General features: G+C 42.1%; 1 protein-coding gene across 1 annotated transcript in view; it reads right to left on the bottom strand.

Moving 5' to 3' along the window:
- ccnd2a (cyclin D2, a) overlaps window positions 1-17,981 on the bottom strand; it is a 146,324-nt gene extending 128,343 nt beyond the window's left edge. Inside the window, exon 1 of the mRNA XM_069705354.1 lies at window positions 17,916-17,981. Coding sequence (XP_069561455.1) covers window positions 17,916-17,954 — 39 coding nt within the window. The 5' untranslated portion in view covers window positions 17,955-17,981. The remainder of the gene's footprint in view (window positions 1-17,915) is intronic.
- Window positions 17,982-22,236: the final 4,255 nt, after the last annotated feature.

Here is a 22,236-nt window from a genome sequence, read left to right as displayed (position 1 = left end):
ACACACACACACACACACACACACACACACACACACACACACACACACCATACCACTTCAGTGGATAGAAAGACCTGAGAAACGGCATTTGGACAAGAATAGAGAATGAAAGAGAGAGGAGGCAGAAAGAGAGTGATCACCTCTAATAAAATGGTTCTTTACAATCCTGTTATGCATATTCGGCTTGACATGACCACATTCAGGGGAAATAATTAACAAGTGTATGGCGTACATTAATATTGCATTTGACAGGAGACAGGTGGCTAGCTGGGAGCAGATGTTAGGAGGCACACCAAAGAGAGAGAGAGAGAGAGAGAGAGAGAGAGAGAGAGAGAGAGAGAGAGAGAGAGAGAGAGAGAGAGAGAGAGAGAGGGAGGATGGAAAATTAGTTCAAACTTTAAACATGTAATAATTTAAATGCATCCATGTGGTGCTGAAAGAGTTGGTTAATCTTTCACTGTGTAGACAACGCTGGAAATATATCTGACTAAACAATTATTTGCTTGTCATTCATAAAAGGAAAAGTCCGACAACAGTTCGTTTTTGCTTCAGAAATGTGAGAATTTTATGCTTTTCTTTGTTTAATTTTATAATAACTTGAAGTTTTGGACTGGTGAACAAAACAGGCCATGTGAAGATATCCGAAACTGTGAAAGTTTTTTTTCTTTTTTTTTTTTCCCAGTTTTTATTTGATTTAACAATCAAATTAAACGATTGACTTGTTAGCTGATGTTCCAAAGATTCGTCAATAAAGAAAACCATTGTTAATTGCATTAATAGAATTCTGTGTGATATATCTCTATATCCCATCTAGTAAAGGATCCATCTACTCATCCAAGCCTCCAGCTCCTCTGTCTGCTGCACACAAAGCACCACAGTGTGGCCAGTCGGGGAGGGTGCAACTGGGATGACATAATGGTGTTTTCCATCCAACCTCCCTACTCTAAAGATATGCACTGCGCTGAAGGTGTGGTGGTGGTGTGTGTGTGTGTGTGTGTGTGTGTGTGTGTGGGGGGGGGGGGTTGTGAGTGAATAATTGTCGTGACACACTGGTAAATTTGGATAATTAGTTTTTCTGTTACTTTTACTTTTTATACACACCTCAGACAGTCTTCACATGCGTGTCACTCAATCCCATAGAGCGCATTTATGATTCCTCGCGGTGTTTATGTAATCCACAAGCCATAGGAATAACACTCATATACGATGAGACAGACTGGTCTTGTGTGGACTGACTGGGATGTTGGTTTCTCTTTTACTTAAAGAACTGCATGTGCAGCAATTTGGCAAGCTCACAGGAATCCTTTAAATGTTGGGCGTGAATGTGCTGAATGACGCCACATTGATCAGGCACCTGACATAACCTACAGTCATTCATACAGCATATAGCATGTGTGTAAAGCAGCACCTGACGGTCTATTGAGCAATATCTTTAGAGGGATTTAAGGGCTTTTGTTTGTCCTCCTGCATGTCTTTATGCAACAAAAACATAAAAAGGAACCATCAAATAAGAAGAGTAAACATTAATTTCCTTGGGTAAAGCCCGGGAGCGAGGGAGGGTTGATGCCTCCATTGTGTGAAACGCAGATAGATGTGTGGCCAGAACCCTAGTTTGTGTGGGCTTCTCTGTTTCCCCTTAAGTAAATTCAGTCCCATCCCTCTTTACAAAACTGTCCTGTAACATACTCAGCTCTTCATTATACTGTGTAAAGTGCATTATGCTCATTCTGCTCTGAAATGAAACACTGGAGTCTTTACGAGCTTTGGGTACCGAACTTTGATACTTTTATGGCACCGACAGAATTACTTTGGTACCGTCTTCTTTCGAAAACTGCCTTGTCATTAGTCTACAACCAAAGTAACACATTTTCATTATTAGTCGGATAACTTTTGCTAAGTTTACTCAGTGGCCAGCAAGCCAGTTTACCATATATAACCTCTACTGAGGTGTCCCGCCCCAAAAGGTAAAAAATCACTCAGCTTCAACTTAGGCAAGTGAGAAGAAGAACGTCTTCATTCTTTTTTTTTTTCAAAATTATTTTTGGCCTCTCACCTACAGCTGCTGTAACTGAGGGCTTCTCTGTGCGCAGGTAGCATCTACTGATAGCATTGAGGCCTTTGGTAAATTGTAGCATCGAGTTTGCATGCGAGGCATTTAGGGGACATCTACGTTTTGTAACTACAGAAAATAACCTTGGTTACACTCTCCTCTTCTAAACTGCATGGAAACTAAAGATTTGTATCATAATGTATTTTATTTTATTTCTTTTACATTTTTTTTTTTTTTTTTGTCAAATTCTTACTGAAACAAAAAAAAGTATAATTCGGGAACCATTAGATATTGGTACCGGTATCAAATTAGTTTTTAACGATACCAAGCCCTCGTCAATACTGTATCTAGTGGGGCTTACGCGTGGATCTGACACACTGTAGTGTATGCGAAGAATGGGAGAGGATCGGCATCGCAATTACAGATATACACACTTCAAGATATTTGGATTTTAGATTTGAAATCAAATCAACCACCTCCGTTTCCAAAGTCTAAACACTGACATTTCTCATTGTGTCTACTGCTCTTGTCGACAGTTGTTTCACTGTACTGGAGTGTCTGACTCCGCGGCTCAAGGGGCCTGCAGAAAACACACGGGTCAGGAGGCAGGAACTCTGGGAGTCTCCATGCTTTGCTTCACCATTTGGAACCACTCTCAACCTATCACAAATTCCTCCTTCTTGGCAGCTCTACAGTTTACCCTCTATCTCTCTCTCTCTTTCTCCCTTTCCTCTTTTCATCAGTGCTGGCAGTAGAACTGTAGTCTACATTCTGCACTAATTAACAACCTTTAGAGGAAGACCACCAAACTGGTGAACTGGCACGCTCAAAGCACGCTTACAGTTAGACTCTTTCATTCTGTTTTAATCTTTCTTCGTTTTCTCTCGGTCCCTGTTTGGTTGCGTTGTGTTGGGGAGTTGTGTTGCATCAGCCAACGCGCAACTTTTCAAGCTAAGCCGGAGCTTCATGTAAACCTAAGCCTCCTCCAGACGAAACACTCACGAGTGCACACACTCTGACACTCAGAATTTTTTTTTTTTTTTCTATTGATCATGCTGCTAACTCTTATATAGCAGCCATCCTTACAGTGAAAGCCAGTGCACATTAACTTGCTGTTATCTGAATATCTGAAGAAACAACTGTAACATTCACAGGGACCGAGTTGGCTGTCCTCTCTCCGAGATATACAATAAACAAAACTACTTCTCCTGTTTTATTATGCAATATTTAACATGTTCAGATCTTCCTACGTTTCACGCACAGACTGTGTTGAGACTCACACCGTAACATAGTTAATGTCTTCACAATGTAAACCACCTTTACTTCTGTCCTAATCCAAACTATTCAATCATCCTCATCATCTCTAACAACTTGAGATATACTGTTCCACATTGCAGTGGTCCAGTTGTCATAAGAGAGGTCATTCTGATGCCACTAATCACTCAGGGATCTGGGATCTGATCACAAAAAAACACTGCATCCCATTCTATGCGGTAAATCCAAATGTTCACAGTCGGTTCCTGTTGTGCACGAATGGATCGCAGCCCAGTAATGTACATGGAGTGGGGAGAAGCAGTAACTTTTGTGAGTCAGTGTTCCAAGTTACGTCGCTTGTTCAACATCAGCACCCGTGTTACACACGTTTTTGTGACCACTGGTGTGTCCGTATCTTATCCCGAATTTTGACCGCTGCCGACTACCTTCGCATATGAGGTGTCAGCCAAGTGACGCAACAGAAAGACAAATGATTTCCTGCATGCTTGGGACATTTATGAAGTAGCTCGAAGCTTTTCCCGCCATACTGCAACAGAATGTGCAAATTTGGTGCTTGTGGATGCCAAAACTGGTTAGAGATATTGTCCACAACTGCCAGCTTTGTACAACCTTCTAAGCACTGTTATCGCCAACAGAAAAGAGCTCATACTGTTGTTGATGCTATGATTGGCTGAACTGTGTTGCGCAGTCGGTAAAAGAATTCTCTACTAATATTGAGTTGCTCTCTTCTCAAAATCATTGTTTTGTGTTGTTAACATTAGAGGCGCGTGCGCAATCAGAATATACCGCAATAATAACCAGGATACTAATGTTTATCGTGTACGAGGACATGAGTAACCAGATTTCTGAGTTCCATGTAAATGCCATATTCTGAATATGATCTAAACTGGGATAAGTCTCATTACTAGGATACTCAGGTATATGTGCACTCACTGCTGTGCCTAGTTTTAGTTTAGCTCTGGATTTCAACTGTTGATGGACAGAGCACTTTGTAAAGTGTTCATGAAGTTCCATCAAGGTCACTTCTATGTGGCATTGAGATTTGCTTTTTTAACGAATAGAAAATATTTTTTTTCCCAATTGTGTTTTTTGTGTGTTTTTTTTGCCTTGAAAACCAGCCCGGTAAGATTCAACCAACATGCACACAGGCGTCGATGCAGTATACTGGAATGTACACAAATACAGACGCACACAAGCACTCTGCGTCAAAACCTCAAGCTGCTGGTCTGGAGCATCAATTGAGTCTCTGTTCATCTCTCCTTGCGCTCCCAGTCTACACTTCGACACGCCATCTTCCTCCACCAACATCCACGCCACGTAATTTGTCACAGGACAGCACGACCTTAAAGGAGACAAGCAGCCTTCAAAGCGTGCTTCAATTAAAAGCAGGGACATGCTATCTTTCAATAAACAAGCATTGTTTCAGTTTTCTGGCTCTCATTGACTTCCACTCTTAGTCTTGCCTTGGGAAACTTATTGAATGAGATAAAAGAGCGGGAAGGTCCCCGGCTGTCTCGAACTCTTGTCATGGAGTAAATTCTTAGCATATCTCATGAGTTTAAATTCCTTGATCGCCATTATTGCACTCAAACAGTAGCTCGCAAGTGGATGCATTAATCAGTGCCACGGTGCCATGAAACAGGGACAGAACTTAGAGAAGCGATCTTGTGACCAAAGAGGCAATGCTCGTTCATATCCCTAAAGCAGCTGGAAAAAAAGCAGTTGGGGGTGTGGGGGGGAGGGTCGGGGGGGGGGGGGGGGGGGATGACAAAAGCTCCAGACAACCTCTGTCAATGTACCCTTAAGCAAGATACTTAATCCCTGACTATTCTGGTTAAACTGGTCGCAGCCAATGGTAGAAGACTGCAAAAGCTCAAAGGTGTGTGGTACCCCCTGAATATGAAACAGGGCATTTCCAGGAAAGAGCCAAGTGTATTGTTTCAACTTTCTCTGGATAAATAAAGGGCATAAAACAAGCCCGGCATTCCTGCAACCATCATCAGATGTTCCAGACAAGGAGACACAATTAGAACAATCAACAACAGAGCGGGAAACATTATGCAGCGTCAAGAGGTTGACATTGTTAGCCTTCATCTGACAAACTCAACTAAGGGTCAAAAGCCTGACAAGAGGGGCCGAACATACAAAGCAAGAGGTTTGGGGTAAAGAATGAAGGAATTCCAAGAAGACAGCGAGTCCACGGGGACGGTTTGCCTTGTTTCCCAAAGAGATGTGCCGGCATGCCAGTGGTCACAGACAGCCCTTCCAACGTTAAGTGACTCTGAATAGAAGTGAGAGAACAGCGAGTGGACAGCACAACAAGATCGCTGGACCAGAGCAGGGCGAGTGGTGCTGGCAGGGCCGCAGCATTGTTCTAGGAGCCGAGCAGGAGGCTATCACGGCCCGGGCCAACCGCTAGCCACGTGCTCCTCACCGAGGCCTGCATGAATTATTACATTTCATTCTGTTATCTTTCATCATGGTTCATTACAGACAGACAATTGAGCTTCAGGAGAAACACCACGCTCAGGGGTCCCCCCCCCCCCCCAGAGAGAGGGGGAGAGAGAGGGGAGAGAGAGAGAGAGAGAGAGAGAGCGAGAGAGAGATGTAGGGAGAGTAACAGAGCAAGAGAGAGAATCCCTGCACTTTCCAGTGAAAAGGATGGAGGAGGATGGACAAAACCACATTGTCTGTGGATTTAAAAAGAAGGCTTATGGCCGCTATGAAAAAAAAGAAATGTGCTTTTTAGAAGAAGAGAAGAATGAATCTGCCTGCTGATGCACACTCAATGAGATGTACGCTGGTGGTGAGAATTGAAAGGGATGGAATCTGAGGCAAATGACACTCGAGTGTTTTGAAAATAACTGACAGCTGCACAATAGGACACCAAAACAGACTGCAATCTGCCCGTAGATGAAAAGACAGGGACTTGAAAAGAAGTGTGACCAAATACATACAGAGATACTGTCCATTCATGGCAGAAGTGGATAAATAGACAGCCGTGAAAATGGACATGAACGGTGAAGTTTTGCTCAAATGAACCAAACAAAAAAGATAAACACAAAGAATTTGTGAAACAATTAGGCAGACTCAGTTTAAATGCTTAGTTTAGGGCCCTGAGAAATTTTATTTACCAGAGAGTCACTTTTAATGTATACAAAAATATTCAGATACACACGGAGACAAAGCAGAGCCCGAATGCCAATGACCCATTTAAGTTCTTGTGAGTTCAGGAGGGAACTTTCACATTGTTAGACCTAATCATAGCTGATTACAAACCTGTTGGAATCCCTGACGTATCCCTGAACGATGAGCCATTACCATCCCCAATTTGTATAATTGCCGTCCCTCCTCATGAAGCTTTGTTATATGCGCCTGTATATGTGTGTGTTCTTAATGCATGCGTGTGTGTGTGTGTGTGTGTGTGTGTGTGTGTGTGTGTGTGTGTGTGTGTGTGTGTGTGTGTGTGTGTGTGTGTGTGTGTGTGTGTGCGCGCAGAGAGGTGAGTATCAGAACACACTCCTCTTGTCACTTGCTGTTCACTGCATAACACAGACATTTTCCATTCTGTCAGCGCGAGCAGCGAGCACACTGGCTCCTTCTAAACTCAGCCGCCACTTCATTAAATGACTTCAGACTCTTGGCAGAGTCAGTGGGAAAAGTCTATATTAACTGTGTGTGAGATCCACGGGGTGACCAACAAAGGCCATAGTTGTTCCTCTATGTTGGGTGCTGCTTGGGGGAAATTCTGGGGCCTATCAGGGTACCCCTCCGCTGGGCCCGCTGCCCCGTTTTGGGTCTCACACATGCTCTTGCTTTCGCTTATCGGCTCTCTCAGACCTCACATACATATACAGACCCAAATAAACATGCAAAGATGCACACCGGAGTCACATAAAGCTCTGCTGACCTTTGCCCTACTTTCCAGTAAATGGCTCTGGCATTGTGAGACACTCTGAAGTAGTAAGTATAAGGGTAGAAACGAGCCACAATGAGGAATAAAGTGCATTTGTGTGTTGGTAGGGCAGAGTTTTGACATCATTACGCATAATGCAGGATTGAGCCAAGTTATGGGTTGCATCAGGGAGTGTGTGTGTGTGTGTGTGTGTGTGTGTGTGTGTGTGTGTGTGTGTGTGTGTGTGTGTGTGTGTGTGTGTGTGTGTGTGTGTGGGGTGGGGGCGGGGGGGTGTTTAGACTGGAGAATGGAGCAGAGGATAGAGGTTTGAAGTCTCCTCTCAGTCCAAAGTGATGGCTGGCTCATTTTTGTTTACAGGAGGTTCGGCCTGAGAGAGGCAGCCCGATGGTACCTAATGGCTGTGAGGAGGTGGCGGCTGAAATCACACCATTTAGTGTCGCTCAGCCAGGCTAAAGTCCCGGGCCGTTTGGGAGCAGATGGGCAGAACGGCCAGGGGATCAGTCATCAGGACTTTTATTTTTTTTAATGTAAAGTCAAGTATGTGAAAATCCCACCATTAGACAGAACTCATGAAGCTGGTTTTTTTGTGTGTTTTTTGTGTTTTTTTAAGAATAAGTCAAATCTCAGGGTTAGGAGTAAAACATTAGGACTTTACATTGATGCAAATTAGCAAACGGGCTGTGGTATTAGAGGATTATTGTAAATAGGATATAAATGTTTTGTTACGACAAGAGCCCAACCGATATATCTGAGCACAATAATACATAATGCAGAATAAGATGACTGAGGGAAATTTGTACAAATATTCTATTTGTGTTTTTACAGTTATTTGTAAGTATTCAACTCCCAATGAGTTTTATATACTTCCTAATATTGTAACTGGCAACACCCCCAAAAATCGAGAATTGGTTGTGCTCTAACTTCAGCATTACTTCAGTAGTGACAGGTTATAATAGCAACGTAAACACAAAAGTGATTGCCGAGATGTTGAGAACAAAGTGAACAACAAAGTGTTTCTCTTCCAAATAAACGTGACTAATCTGAGGTTTGTGTTTCTAACTTATCTGATCACCTGATCGCTGTTATTTTTTGTCCTGTTGGACATTTTTTCCCCCAGATGTCACATTGTTCCTAATAACTACTTGGTTGAGTACAGACTATCATATCCAACAAAAACAATGGGCGGAGCTCTGAACATAAAACTTTCCTTTAAAAGTTATAACCAATTTTGATTCATGTCTGGCATTATTCTGGTGTATCCATGAAACAAATCTAGAGTGAATAGTAGGTGGTGTTGCGGAGTCAACTCGAGGAGTATAATCTACATCACAACACTGCAGAACTGCACGATATTACATCAAAGTCAGTTCACAGTTCACTGGAAGAAAACATAAATGACGGAAACCATGACAGAGATTGCAGCTGTTCTGGACAGGCACAGCAGAGTAGAAGTCAAATGGGGAGTACCCAGAGACAGACCGATGAGCAGTGAAGTGTGGGAAGAAGAAAGAAAATGCATTAAATTGAAAAATCCCAGTTCAACCGCAAAGCATTATTATTGCCTCATCTGCGGTTTCACACCCAGAGACAAATAGAAAGACAGCTGCAGATCTGGACGTACACACATTTCTGGAAGTCTATTTTTACAATATGTCTTTTTCTGATCCTAATGAGACATGCGTACACTCACAGGCTCATGCACACGACATCACTGAAGCCTCCAACAATCCACCAGATGCGGCGCGAAAGGTACTAAACACAGCAGGTTAGAAAAGGACGGTTTATCAGTCGGATTGACCCGACATGCCAGTTTGTGTCACGGCTAACTTCTGCGGTGATCTTTACCCGATCTGGTGGATTTATTTGTTCTAATTAAGCAGATTAGGGCCACATGCCTTCACAAATGAACTCATTCATCTTGATGTGACAAGTCAGGGGAGGAAAGGCCAATTACCCGCCAGCAAAATAGAGCAATTTCTGCAAAACTAGGAGGTGAAGAGTCTGTCAAAGAAGGTTAACGTTTACACCCACACATAACAAAACAGTCTATATGAAGGTTCACATGCACGGTACCTAAAATTCCACCATCTAGAACAAGGCGAGTATTAGATATTTCTAACATGAGGTGCAATCAGAAAGTTCTGAGACCGTTTCTGTTGCACACAAACGTAGCACGGAGCAGAGGGGCGCAAGAACCTTTATGAGTGAGTATTCCAAGTTGCATCACTTAATCAACACAGTCGTCGCTCCCCATCACTCCAAACCCGCTGCATTCGGCTTTTTGGAGCTTTTTTTCTTTTCCCCGAAATGAAGTTCAAGACGAAGGGTTGCCGTTTTGACACTGTGGTGGAATCGCAGATAGCTTACAGAAGTGGACTTGCAGGGTGTTGCAGGAGCAATGGGAGCAATGGGAGTGCTGTACTGATGCTCAAGCAGACAACTCAAAAGCAGATGGCAGACGGGGTTAAATCAGGTGCAGTTTTTGGTCTCTGAACTTCGCACCTCGTATGAAGTCCTTGAACATGTTTCTATCTGCCTACGAATTTCAACTCCAAGTCTAACTCGCGCAGCTGCCATACGAGCCAAAAACAAAAGCACATCAAATTCTGATTTTGACTTTGATGGACAGATTCACGTGAGCAAAAGCCACAAATACAAAACAAAAGTTTTAGGAAAAAAAAATACAACTAAACCAACAAAAACACAGCTTCAACAATGGTTCTGGGGGTTGAAAATAGTCCACGATGTCTACATCAACAGAGGCTGGAGCCAGTGGGGGCCTGGAGGTGGACCGAGGCCGCCCAGTGAGAGGCCTCCTCCGCCAGCCTGGATAAACACAGTTAGTTATGGAACTCAGATTGTTTCTCCTCCTGTAATCCCACACACTGGAACCTCTGTGCATGTGCAGTGTAGTGATGTGTTTGTGTGCGAGTTCTTCAGAGGGAGTACGGGTGTGAACTGTATGCAAGTTTGTGTGTGTGTGTGTGTGTGTGTGTGTGTGCAACTGATTAAAAGATCTAAAGCTGAAACATGATTGAGGATACAAGGATGCATCCAAACACAGGGCTAAGACAACCCAGAGATATGAATTCATAACTCTTCATCCTCCTCATGCACAAGCGCCAAAGCTTCCATCGCCTGTTCATTATCTGCTGCCACGCACCAAAATACATGCAATAACACAATTCAGACTGGAGTTGATCCTCAATGTGGCCCAAACTACAACAAAGCTCACCTTTCACTGGAAACTCTTCATCAAGGGAAGTTTACTTTCAATTAAAATACACCACAAAAATGTTCACACACACGGCCACTAACCTTTATGTGACACCCAAGCATCCTGAACCGTACACCACATAGCACAGGGAGGTTCAGAGCACAGAATGAAGGAATAACACCGGGCAACAATGCGGCTCAGTTTTTCTCGCTGTGGGGTTTCATTCTGTTTGGAGTTTCAAAATACTACATCCTTCCTATAGATATGAGCAATATGAATGAGGCGCTCTGTGTCTAATTGGCCTTTTTACTTATTTTCCCCTTTCGATTAAACCCTCCGTCTCTCTTCCACACACACACACACACACACACACACACACACACACACACACACACACACACACACACACACACACACACACACACACACACACACACACACACACACACACACACACACACACAACATTCCCGTCTAATCCACATCCATCCTCTCTGCTCTCACGTAGGCTAGATTGGTTTTGCCTCTAGTATAAACTTCCAACTTGAGGTCAGACTTCGGGGTCACGAGGGGCCGACGGGTCATTCTGCTCGACTTCAAAGAGAAACAGGCCTAAGCGGCGGAGCTCGCTTCCTAGTTCTCCCTCTGCCCTCAGATGCACCTCTCACATCCCTAACATTTCCGTTCTCAAAATATATCTATTGATTTTGTACGGAAACTTTTGGTCGCAATCCACGGTCGTAGTAAGGGTGGTTTAACTGCCTCTGTAATCGATCTGCACGATCTGATGAGGGATGGGTGTCAAGCCTTAACACTGTTTTTGGTACTTAACTGGATGCGCAATCTCATTCAGTGATTTCTTGGACAGACAACTCATAAATAAGTCCAAATGTTTCCAATTTCAGAAGACTTTACTGAGGAAAAGTCCTCAGGGCTTCTTCTGTTTGGATCATTCAACATTTAAGAACTTTGGCTTCTGTGGTTAAAATTGTGTTTGTATTCCTCAAAGCAAGATAACAAAAAACTGAATACTTTAAACAGTACCCAGCCTTACCAACACAGGCTATTCTCCTCTTGTTGCAGTGTAAACTACCTTAAGAAAACCACCTAATGTTTCATTCCTCTAACTGAAGTTGACAGATGCTCTCATCTCATTTCACTGACACAGTGAAGTAATGATTCTTACACCTTTAATTCCCATCAGCATGACTTTTCTGCTATCTAGTGGTGATTTATGAGAACGGCAGCCGTGATTAATATGAGCATTAAATGGCAATGACAATGTTTCCTTGCACTCTTAAATGTACAAATAAGTGACTGTGAGCTTTGATAAGATGTTCGCAATTTTATTTTAACGTTTCTAAAATACAGCATTTTTTGTGCCTTGGGAAATAAAAAAAATTAAAAAAACAACATTGTAAATATCTGAACTGTATTTTTCCACCAATTCTGAGCTTCATTCTATCAAAGCTGGAAATAAATGGGGTTTGTTTAATATAGCAGACTATTTAATATACCTATTATAGAAATATGGATCTGTAGTCAGTAATATAATACATTACTGATAACTGAATAAAACAATTCATAATAATTCATTACTGGTCACTGAAATCAATGATAAGTGTTTAGATATTTACAGTTGTATGGAAAAAACTATTTATTTAAAATTAGACCAGTGGAATTCATTAAGCTCTTAAAACCAATACATGAATACATATTATGGGTCCAAACACTCCCTGCTGCATTAAAAGTAGTGCATAATGTTGTGTGAATGTTTTCTAACCACTAGAGGTCACAGTTCTACCATCTATGAACTAAACCGTGGATGCCAATTGTTATCACGTCAATTAAACTCCCTCCAACAGAGTCAACAAACAATCGAAAACAGTAGAATCAAAATGAGAAAATGAGTTAATCACCTAAAAATCTAAAATCCAACAATCAAAGCTCTTTTTCAAGACAGTGATGATGCATTGCATTTATGTAGTTTAGATTTTTTTTTTTTTTACTATTTAAGATAAAGACATTTTTTCCTATTTGTTAATTTGGTCAAAATACTAACTCCTGTTTCTACAAAGCGGTGAGATTTTCAAACGGATGTAGACATAAATCATCTGCTGGAGAAGTAAATACAATAAAATAAATAATGTCAAGAGAAGTGGCACTGTCAAATGCTTTAAAAAAAAAAAAAGAAAAAGAAAAAGAAAACTCTATCCCCCAGCCATCGTTACATAACAAGACTGACTGCACTGTTGGGCCAAATACTTGCATGACTTGACGCAAACACTCAGGGGAATTTGCACCACCACAACACTGCAATGTGAGCAGCTGATATAGTTAAACAGAGAACAATGCGCACCCCACGACAGCTGTAATGTCTAACTTACTCTATGTTCTACTGGAAAAAGCTCCTCTTACGGAAAACATTTTAAGATGTCTTTCTACTTCACTGATCACTCCAAAAAAAAACAGCACGACATGCCTCACGGAGCAGGTAAAGGCAGGCATAGTGCTTCTGTTAATAATGCACAGCTGTGAATCAGAGCAAACATACACAGCATGTACAAATATGCAGCAAAAAGCAGCGTAACAGTCACATCACAAATCCATTTTCATTTGGTTGGCATTTGTGCAGTGGAACATGCACATGGTTGTGCGACAGTTATTTTTGTGACATTGCTGCTCTAACGCACAGAACATGGGGAAAAAAATAAATAAATGATGCGCACAAAAAGAGCAGAAAATGAATGTAGGGCTGTATTGTAACACGTAGACAGTTCATTTGATGCTTTAATGTGTAACCCATGCATTCCTACAGTATGTCAGCTGGCACAATCAGCATCATCAAGATGTTCCTCCAGCAGAGCGGCGGCGGCAAAATCTCATTACTGATCCTGGTCCAGTTGTTTCGTAGACACAATCCGACAATGCTCTTCTCCTCCTGCTGCTGCGCTGAAAACGTGCCAGCAGCCTTCTACTAAAGAACGGTTTCACTCTGTAAACTTGTTTCAAAGTTCTTCTAATACCAATACGGATATTTCAGGTTTTTGGTATTCTTTGTGTCTCGCAGGCAGGCTCTATTCCAATGCTCACACCGTGCACTTAGTGAGGCTGAACAGTATCGAGAAGAATCAGCTTTCGTTTGGTTTGGCCAGAGTTGGGTATTCTGCGAAAATTTTGCCGGTTAAAATAAGTCGTCATTACTTGCATCACCTATGTTGTAGGGTTTGGGGGGAGGGATGAAATGTTCATAGTTTCCCATGAGATGCTGATCTTAAATAGATTCATGACGCATGAAGTATGTGCTACTACATAATGCGTCACTGTTTACACGGAATATTGATTCAACGCTCAATGCAAAACCACAAAAATCATGCAATTAACAACTGTCAAGCACCAGCTAATAGTTATCACTGTTACTGTGCACAAGATTCACCTGGAAATAACACCCCTGTTCACCAACGCAAATACGACTCTGCCGAAAGCTGTATTAATAAATACTGTTCTGCTTCTTTTTTTTCTGACCCATGAAATCATCTCGGCTCTCGTCGAGATATTTTCTTCTTCACGTGTCAGGTTCAGCTGTATTGATGCGACACGCAACAACGGCACGAAGCCAACACGTTCTCATTAAAGCAGCAGGGTGTCCTCAGCACGTCGAACATTTACAGCAGTCAAACCACCAAAACACTGCGGTCTGTCTGTCACTGCTGACATGCATGCACCTCGTTTGTGTTTCGGAAAGTGCAACGGGAAGTGGTGACGTCGGAGTGTTTTGTGTGAGAGAGCGAAGTGGTTGTCGGTGAGGAGGCACCTCAACATGAAAACAAACAACTCTCATTTCCCTGCAAGGTGTCGCCACTACTTCAGATTACCGACGAGCGACTTAAGCTCCTGATTTTCAGCTGAACGCGATGAATAATTCACAGTGAATCAGTCGGCAAAGTGTGTTGTGAGATATTAAATCATTATTTGCTTCAAAACTCTGACAGTGTTTAAATGACATGCAAATGTTGAAAAGCCAAACTGCATCTCGGCGGTTGTTTACGAGACTCAACATCCACCGAAGAGCGTAACGTAACGCTGGTGACAGGCTGTGACGTATGCAGAGCTTTTAGATGATGATGAAATGACCTGCTGACTCTCAAAACTAACTAAATGTCGCAATTCTCAAACCGCCCAGCTAAATTCTCACCTTGAATTAATTCAGCTGATTTTGCTGGATAGTAAAATAAGATAAGGGTAATTGCGGGCAGGTTTTCAGGTGCAGAATAAGAAGTAAAGACAAATGACAGTCCAGTCAGTGTCTGCAAATTCCCAGACTATTATGAGGAAAGTCAGAACAATGAGCCGGCTTCTGTGCGGTACCTAGAAAAGAACATTGACATGAATAATTTCTTTTATTTTCATATTAACTGCATATTTTCATTATTTTGGACAGGATCTTACCGTAAGAATTTTGTAGATTACATAAAAAAGCACCAGTGGAGGATTCAAGAATTAGTGGAAACTCATAACCAGATTTAAAAGATGGAAACTATTTCCACACAACAATCTTCTGTATACCACGTAATATATATTTTTGAGAAATGGCCATATCAACCAAAACTCTGAGATAGTTAAAAAAAAAATATTTTCCCCTTTTCGTTTTTCCCTTGCTTTCCTTTGTATCTGTAGCTCCTAAAAACGGCAAATTAGCAGTTTAGATTAAGCATTTAAATCACTTCAAATGTTGGTCTGTGGAGAAATTTATCCAATATGGATTAAATGTCATCGCTGTAAAGCAACATTCTGCAACTATTTGACCTTAAAATAACTGCTTCAACATCATTTTGAGTGGTTCACAGACTTCTAACTGGGAGAATAGGATCTCCTTCATTCCCGCTCTGCACCCTGAACGCCTGAACAGGCTCTGCGTACCTTTGGTTGACCAAGTATGATCTCACGTGAGAAGTGCATCAGGCTCGACCCCACTACGTCACACACACACCACCAACTATGGGTGTCCAGCTAAGGCTGCGTGATCAGTGCGGGGATCATGGCAGAGGCAAAAGAGACCAAAGAAGACATTGATGGAGGAAAAACACAGAATGAAGGCAGACTAGAGCAAATTGACTGGCTTTTAGTTGTTGGCAAGAGCTTTATGAAACAAACAGCGAGGAGACAGATGCTCAGCCGGCTTTCTTCCCTTTTGGATTAGTGAGTGTTATTGCTGGTATCATATGTCTTGTGCTGCCGTGTTATTTAGGTTGCCGACTCGCTCTCCACTACCCAGATATCATGTAACACGTTTGGACATGGGTACTGGTAGTAAGTGCTCTTGTGAAGGTTGTTCTGAAGTTCGCTAGGGTTCGAGGGAAGTAAGCACCACTTTGCATCAGAGGAATTCAAGTTGTGTAATGTTAATTTGGTTGTAGCTTTTCTCTGTCTGCTGGCATCCCATGTATTCCGACCTGACATGTCTGCACAGTGCCGCTGCTGGTTTGTGCTGAAATTCTTATGTGTGATTAAGACTTGTGGCCACAGAGGACGCTGTTGCTCTTGCTCATCAAAAGTTACATAATATTGCTTTCAAATTCACAGTTTACATTTTAAACTCTCTGCCAGAGTCTCATTTTTAAACCAAAACAACATCACGGGGCCAAAAGCTGCCAGTAACAGAGCCAAAAATACCGCCATAGAGTTACCAAAAATAACGAGTGTTTCACGGTTGGAGGACTTTTGGAGATGAGCACATATACCACCTGTTAAGCATTTACTGAAAGCTGTGACAGAGTGGGGACTGCAGCGGCAGACATCCATTTCCTCAAAATAGACTTCCCCTAACAAAGAGCACGGTACAATCAAGATGAAATAAACTTAGCAAACCACAATTGTACTGAACAGAAAAGTGACACATTTCCAGAGAAGTTACAGAGAACGTAGTCTTGATTACGTGTATAAAGTCCCACCTCCTCCCTCCCCCCTCTTCCCTCCTCCTTTGCCCCCAGGCCTGAGAGACTGCCAAACTTCAGCCTATTCAGTTTCTCAGCCATTCTGACAGGAAGCTTTTCCCTCCCCCTTCTTCCTCAACCCCTCCTTCAGCTGAGGTGGGCGTGCTGGGCGTGCTGAGGGAACACAGAGCATGCAGATGTTGACGTTCCACAACGAAAGCTTTGCCCACATCCGCTCAGAATGAACACTCGCGTAGCCTATAGCAGGCTGCTCAGACGAACAGTAAAACAGCAGGAAGCGAAATACGGCGCATCTACAGTGCAGTACACTTTCAGGACTGCTGGAGCTCAGAGACAGCAGCAGGAATGGATTATTGAGGCAAGACAGAAACTTATAAGTCTCTGAGTGAGTCTGAAATTGTGGGCACTATAGGACGACTAGGGAGACTGAAAATTCAAAAGGAATTTACCTACTAATCTGAGATGCAAGAAAAAAAGAAAAAAAAAAGCTGTCATTTATAAGCTGACTGGTGATTTTGATTGATGTTTTTGTACATTATAAGGAGCTTTAAAATCATAAAAGAACACTTTAACATGAACACTTTCTCCCGTCACCCGCCGAGTCGATGGACTGTCACATTTTCTTGTCTCCCGTTTAAACTGGCCTTAAATAAGCAATTCTTGATACGTACTCTTATCACTGCTCTGACAGATTTAAAGGCTGTGAAGCTGCCTAATAACAGGTCTGTCTCATTCAGTCAGCAGGCAAGTGCTGGGTGATTTTCAATGAACTCTGCTCCATCATTAGCCAGCTCATTGAAATTACTTAGAAAATCAGCCAAAGCCTTGTTAAATTTAAACTGAACTTTTCCCCCATAGTTCCATGTTTCACCTCACACACATTATCTTAATGGTAAAAATAAAAAAATAAAAAAAAAATAGAAAGACACAGAGGAAATCACAAAGTGTCAGAACAGCTGTAAGGTTTTATGACACCATCACACTCAACTCTTCTAAGGTGGGGACATCACCACACCCATCCCACTCAAGTCTCGCGAATTCAATTAAAATCTCATCCAGTAAGGCATTGTTTGGCCAATTATTCTTTTCGATTCTTTTTTTTTTTTTTTTTTAACGTCGTAACGGTCAAACTTCGAGCAAACCAGCCAGCAATAATCCGGCAGAAAGTCTCTTTTTCCTTACCGAGTTCAGGAATGTAACGTTTTACCGTATAGTGACGACGTCATTCGGTACATTGAGGCATCCTTTCAGCGTTATGCCATTTACGCCTGTGAAATGTGTATTGATTTACTGTCTATACAAACTATCCGTCACTTTTTCTTCTTCACTTGTTACGTTACATGACAGCTGTTTTGCACCTACTACTACTACTACTACTACTACTACGTGTCACGAGCACAAGCAAACAAATGCTCGGCGCGCGCGCGCGCGCACACGCGCGCGCATACACACAGCACACAAACACCAAATTAAAAACTGCGACCAAACGCAACTCTGCCTCACCTGTTTTGTCACTTCAGAGTCCCTCGGCTGCAGCACCATGGCGTCTTTTCGTAGTAAATAGAGTAAATGAGCTTTAAACCAGCGTGTAGACGGAGTTGTTTACAAAGTTTCACCGTGAACTCCGATTGGTCTGAGCGAAGTTTAGTCGACGCCCCAAACCTCGGTCATCGGGCCGTGTGTCAAGCGGTTGTTTCCTGAACTCGCTTCCTTCATGCAAGCAGCAGACACAGGGAAGGAGGCGAGCTTTTACACTTAACTGGGGGAAATGTACAAAACATATAGCCTACGTTTCCCCCCCTCTCCCCCCCCCCTCTATTTCTATTGAACAATTTGAGCCAATTGAAACTGCATGCAGACAAACACAAATAAGGCAAAAGAAGAAGAGAGAAATCTCAATGGGAAGCTTTTTTTTTTTTTTATTGGGCCCCAGAAATTTGCAACAGCACATTCTGCACCCACTGCACCAACTGAAAAGATATCCTTTTTATGTAAAGGTATTTCTTGCCATTTAGGGCACCAAAGAAATGTCAGATTGTCCTCACATACTTTTAGGAATAACTCAGTCAACAACTTGGTCAGTGTATTAAAATGATGTAGACGCCGTCCGATGGTAATATCCATAATATAATGTAAATGTATGCTAGACTTTTTCTGTCGAAGCAGTCTAAAGGATTCAGTATTATATATTTTGGTCTTTAAAATAATGAGGGATGCACAAAACTGGATTGTGGGTCAATACTCAAAATGCATTATTTCGTATTATAATCATTCTCGATGTTGTTTGCAAGGTAATAACCTGTATGGACAATATGTGTTTGTAATACCGCTGGAAAATGAAAAGGGCTTCTTTTACTTTGAATACTTTCAGAGCTTTTTGCCGGCAAGTTAAAGGACGCGTTCTTTTGGTGTGGTGTGGTATTGAAACCTTTATTCGATTTAAAGGAACTGGCGTACTTCTTCCCCCACTCAACACATGTCCATTATTTATTCCCTCTTGTCAGGTGCAGGGTCATCTTAGCTCAGAGAGACATTGGATGCACACCGGACTGATTGTCAAGGCTAACGCTTACAGTAACACACTGAGCATTTGATGAAAACCTACAGACTTTTTCATTGTGAAAAGAACGTCAAGTACAAGGAAACCCACTCAGACGCAGGAAGAATACACGGCTGCTTTGACAGACCCCAGCCGGTCCATTGTGCATTTCTTCAACACAACCAATGCTACTGCCTGGCAGGACACAACATTATCTGGGGGGAAAAGACATTCAGAAGAGCACTCATTTCTGTTGTCAACACTTTCCGGTTCAATGCAATTAAATTCTCTATGGTGACCAAGCGGCACAGTCCAGTCTCACACCTAAGTGTGTCACACACCTGTCAGTCCATAAGAGGATATCCTGTCAGTGTGACGTTTTGCCTCGCCGTTAAAAGCACACTCGCGTACGACCAGGTTGGAAGAAAAGAGGTCACGTGACGGAGGTCATTGATTGCTTTAAAGAAATATTTTCCTCACTTTAACAAAGTAGTTTTCGTGCCTAACTGTAACCACATCCTTAACCTCACCGCCGAGGTTTTTCCACGCTTAGGTGAGGCAAAATGTGACATTGCATGCTGCAGTGGACCGACGGCCGTATTACGAACTTTGGCGTGATACCAGGCTGCCCAGTCAGTTGGTGGAGTTTGGGTTGGTAACAGCCACATAGCAGATGAACAAATAAATATTAAGGACATCAAAGCATTTGCATATAAGCAGCTGGATAATTGTACGACAACTCACACCTTAAGTGAAACTGATGCAAATCTTGGGTGACAGGAATGTGACCTCAACAGCTCTCATCATGTGAGGTCGTGGAGTGAGCAGCTACTGCAGAGCTTTAAATGACTGTCACTTCACCCCAGCTAATAGGAACTGATGAAGCCTCACGGATGACTGGAAAAATGACAGCAATGCTGTAGCTTTTTTCAAGTGGAGGTTTATGTTTGTTTTCCCCGTGACTTTTTGGACCACAGATAAATGAGATACATTTTACATTTTGCCAGAAAACTATCAAAGACAAAAGGTGACCTTGGTTAGAAAACGTGCCAACGGGAACAAATAAATACAAAGAGTAACCAGCGGCACTCGGTGAGCCTTGACGCCGCTGCCGATAAGCACATTAACTTGTAAGATCCCACTTTTTTAAACAGCTGATTGATTAAAAGACCCCTCTCTTTTTTTTTTTTTTAATGAATGCTTATCTGCTTATTCGGTCTTTGGAATACAAATGTTCATCACAAGTAATATACTAAGTACAAAGTCTTCTTTTTTTTGTAGAAACATTAAGCAAATAGATGTTTCTACCACTTATCCTCATGTCTACATGATATGTGCTATGATAAGAGTGCAATGAGAATGTATGTGCATATATTAAGAAAATGAATATATTCACACTGGCTTGGCCAATTTAGGATATCACGTTATCTTGTATGTCTTATGCTTCAGTGAAAGTCACCTGTATTTCTAAAGCCTCAAAGAAGGTTCGGATTAATGAATATGAATTTCACAGGAAGAGCCAGAAATAGAAATGGCTACCTTGGTGAGCTCAAATAATAAGTCTATTACTGCCGCGGATATAACTGATGGGCTGGCTTTGATATAAGACAAAATAATAATCTTGATGATCAGAGAGTGTAAAAGGAAGAAATGGGTTTCTTCACGGGCATCACAACGTCCATAAAGAAGGGAGCAAGCAGAAAGGATGTCAAATAAGAAAAGGGTGACATTTAAAAATGTAACAGAATTCCTGTAAACCTTTACACCCTCTTCCTGCTCTGTATAATTCACACGTACATGCTCACATACAACACACACAATGACACTTTTTAATTTTTTTAAGCTTGATGTGCTAGTAATTTAATTTCTGTCTTAAAAACCAACAGATAATACAGAAATATTTTGTACATCTCTTTGGAAAAATTAGTCAGTACTGTACACCTATAGACCTTTCAGCATGAGAGGGGTGCAGCGTCCCCGTGTGATCAAACAGTTCTCCAGCGAAAACACAACTGAAATGATGTGTTTGCTCGTTGCCATCTTGGTGTGCAATAGTTGTATGCTGAGAAAGAGAGGTTACAGCGAGTCCACCGTTTCCTGACGAGAGTGTGCAGGTGTCGTCGGAGTGAATGAGTGAAGTAAAATGTAAAGAGCAAACTAGAAGGGCACCAATATTTCACTCCTCTATGATATGCAAACCTGCAACTACTACACTGTCGACTGGACCGTACCATTGAGTAACTGTATTTCCATTCTCGCCTTGTTTAACTTTACAACATTACTGAATTTTACAATTAAATTAAACCGTATTTATTTAGAACCAAATCACAACGCCAGTCATCCCAAAGCACTTTAAACAGAAACAGATTGAGAGGTGGGACGCCATTTGCCTCGACCGTTTACCTCAGACTACGGCTCTACTTATACTTATAGCTACTGTCGCCCAGCCGACCCGCCTTTCTGCTGGCTGATCAGGACCATTTGTTCTATTTGACTGTGGTTAGATCGGGGGGAAAAAAAATGTCTGCCAATACTGCACAGCCTGACAACACACCCATCTTATTCCATTCAAATGTGGTTCATTCTTTTCAGTCAAAGTAACATAATGGTTGTGGACAATTTCATCATGTACCAGCGCCACAGGGCTTATTTCAGCCCAGAGAAGTGGTTGCATGATGGCAATCGTGTTCTTTGATTGTACTGCTTTCATGGCTATCCAGCCCCTCTGGGTGCAGCTCAAAGTGAAGCAGGTGGACAGCAGTATGGGAGTCTTGGATTACAGACTATTTAATTGACAGATAGTACAGTTTGGCCTCCACCAGAGAATTGTGGTGGAAACACTGCAGAGCAGAAAGGAGTCTCGCTGGGAATCCCACATTCACGTTTCATATTCATTCTCCACACAGCAGGACACAGATTCAACTCCAGCCGATGTTTTTTTTGATGGCTCTTTTGTTGAAGGATGAGTCAGCGGGGCCGAAGACAAAGAGTACATACAACTAGTGGTGGATTTGTATCCACACATTGGGCGAGCATGAATTCACTCAGCCAGATACAACTGCGCAGGAGGTCGTAGGGGTTTATACTAATATTATATTGGACAACATATGGATAACACTGGAAAATAATGTCTTTCAACTTGTACAACAAACTGAGAATAGAGAACAATTTTCTGTGGTGGGCTAAAGGCATCAACACCATCAGACGGCTTATGTTGTTCACCAATACAGTACAGTATTAACAATCGTTTTATGTCTCCAAAGTTGCAGTTTCATCAGTGAGGTG

The sequence above is a fragment of the Brachyistius frenatus genome, unplaced genomic scaffold (assembly GCF_029030835.1).
Source record: "Brachyistius frenatus isolate BFR_SWC_R1_liver_20210118 unplaced genomic scaffold, ASM2903083v1 Contig_55, whole genome shotgun sequence".
NCBI classification, from domain to species: domain Eukaryota; kingdom Metazoa; phylum Chordata; class Actinopteri; family Embiotocidae; genus Brachyistius; species Brachyistius frenatus.
The sequence above is the reverse complement of the archived record's forward strand: the minus strand, read 5'-3'. Positions and strand labels throughout refer to the sequence as shown.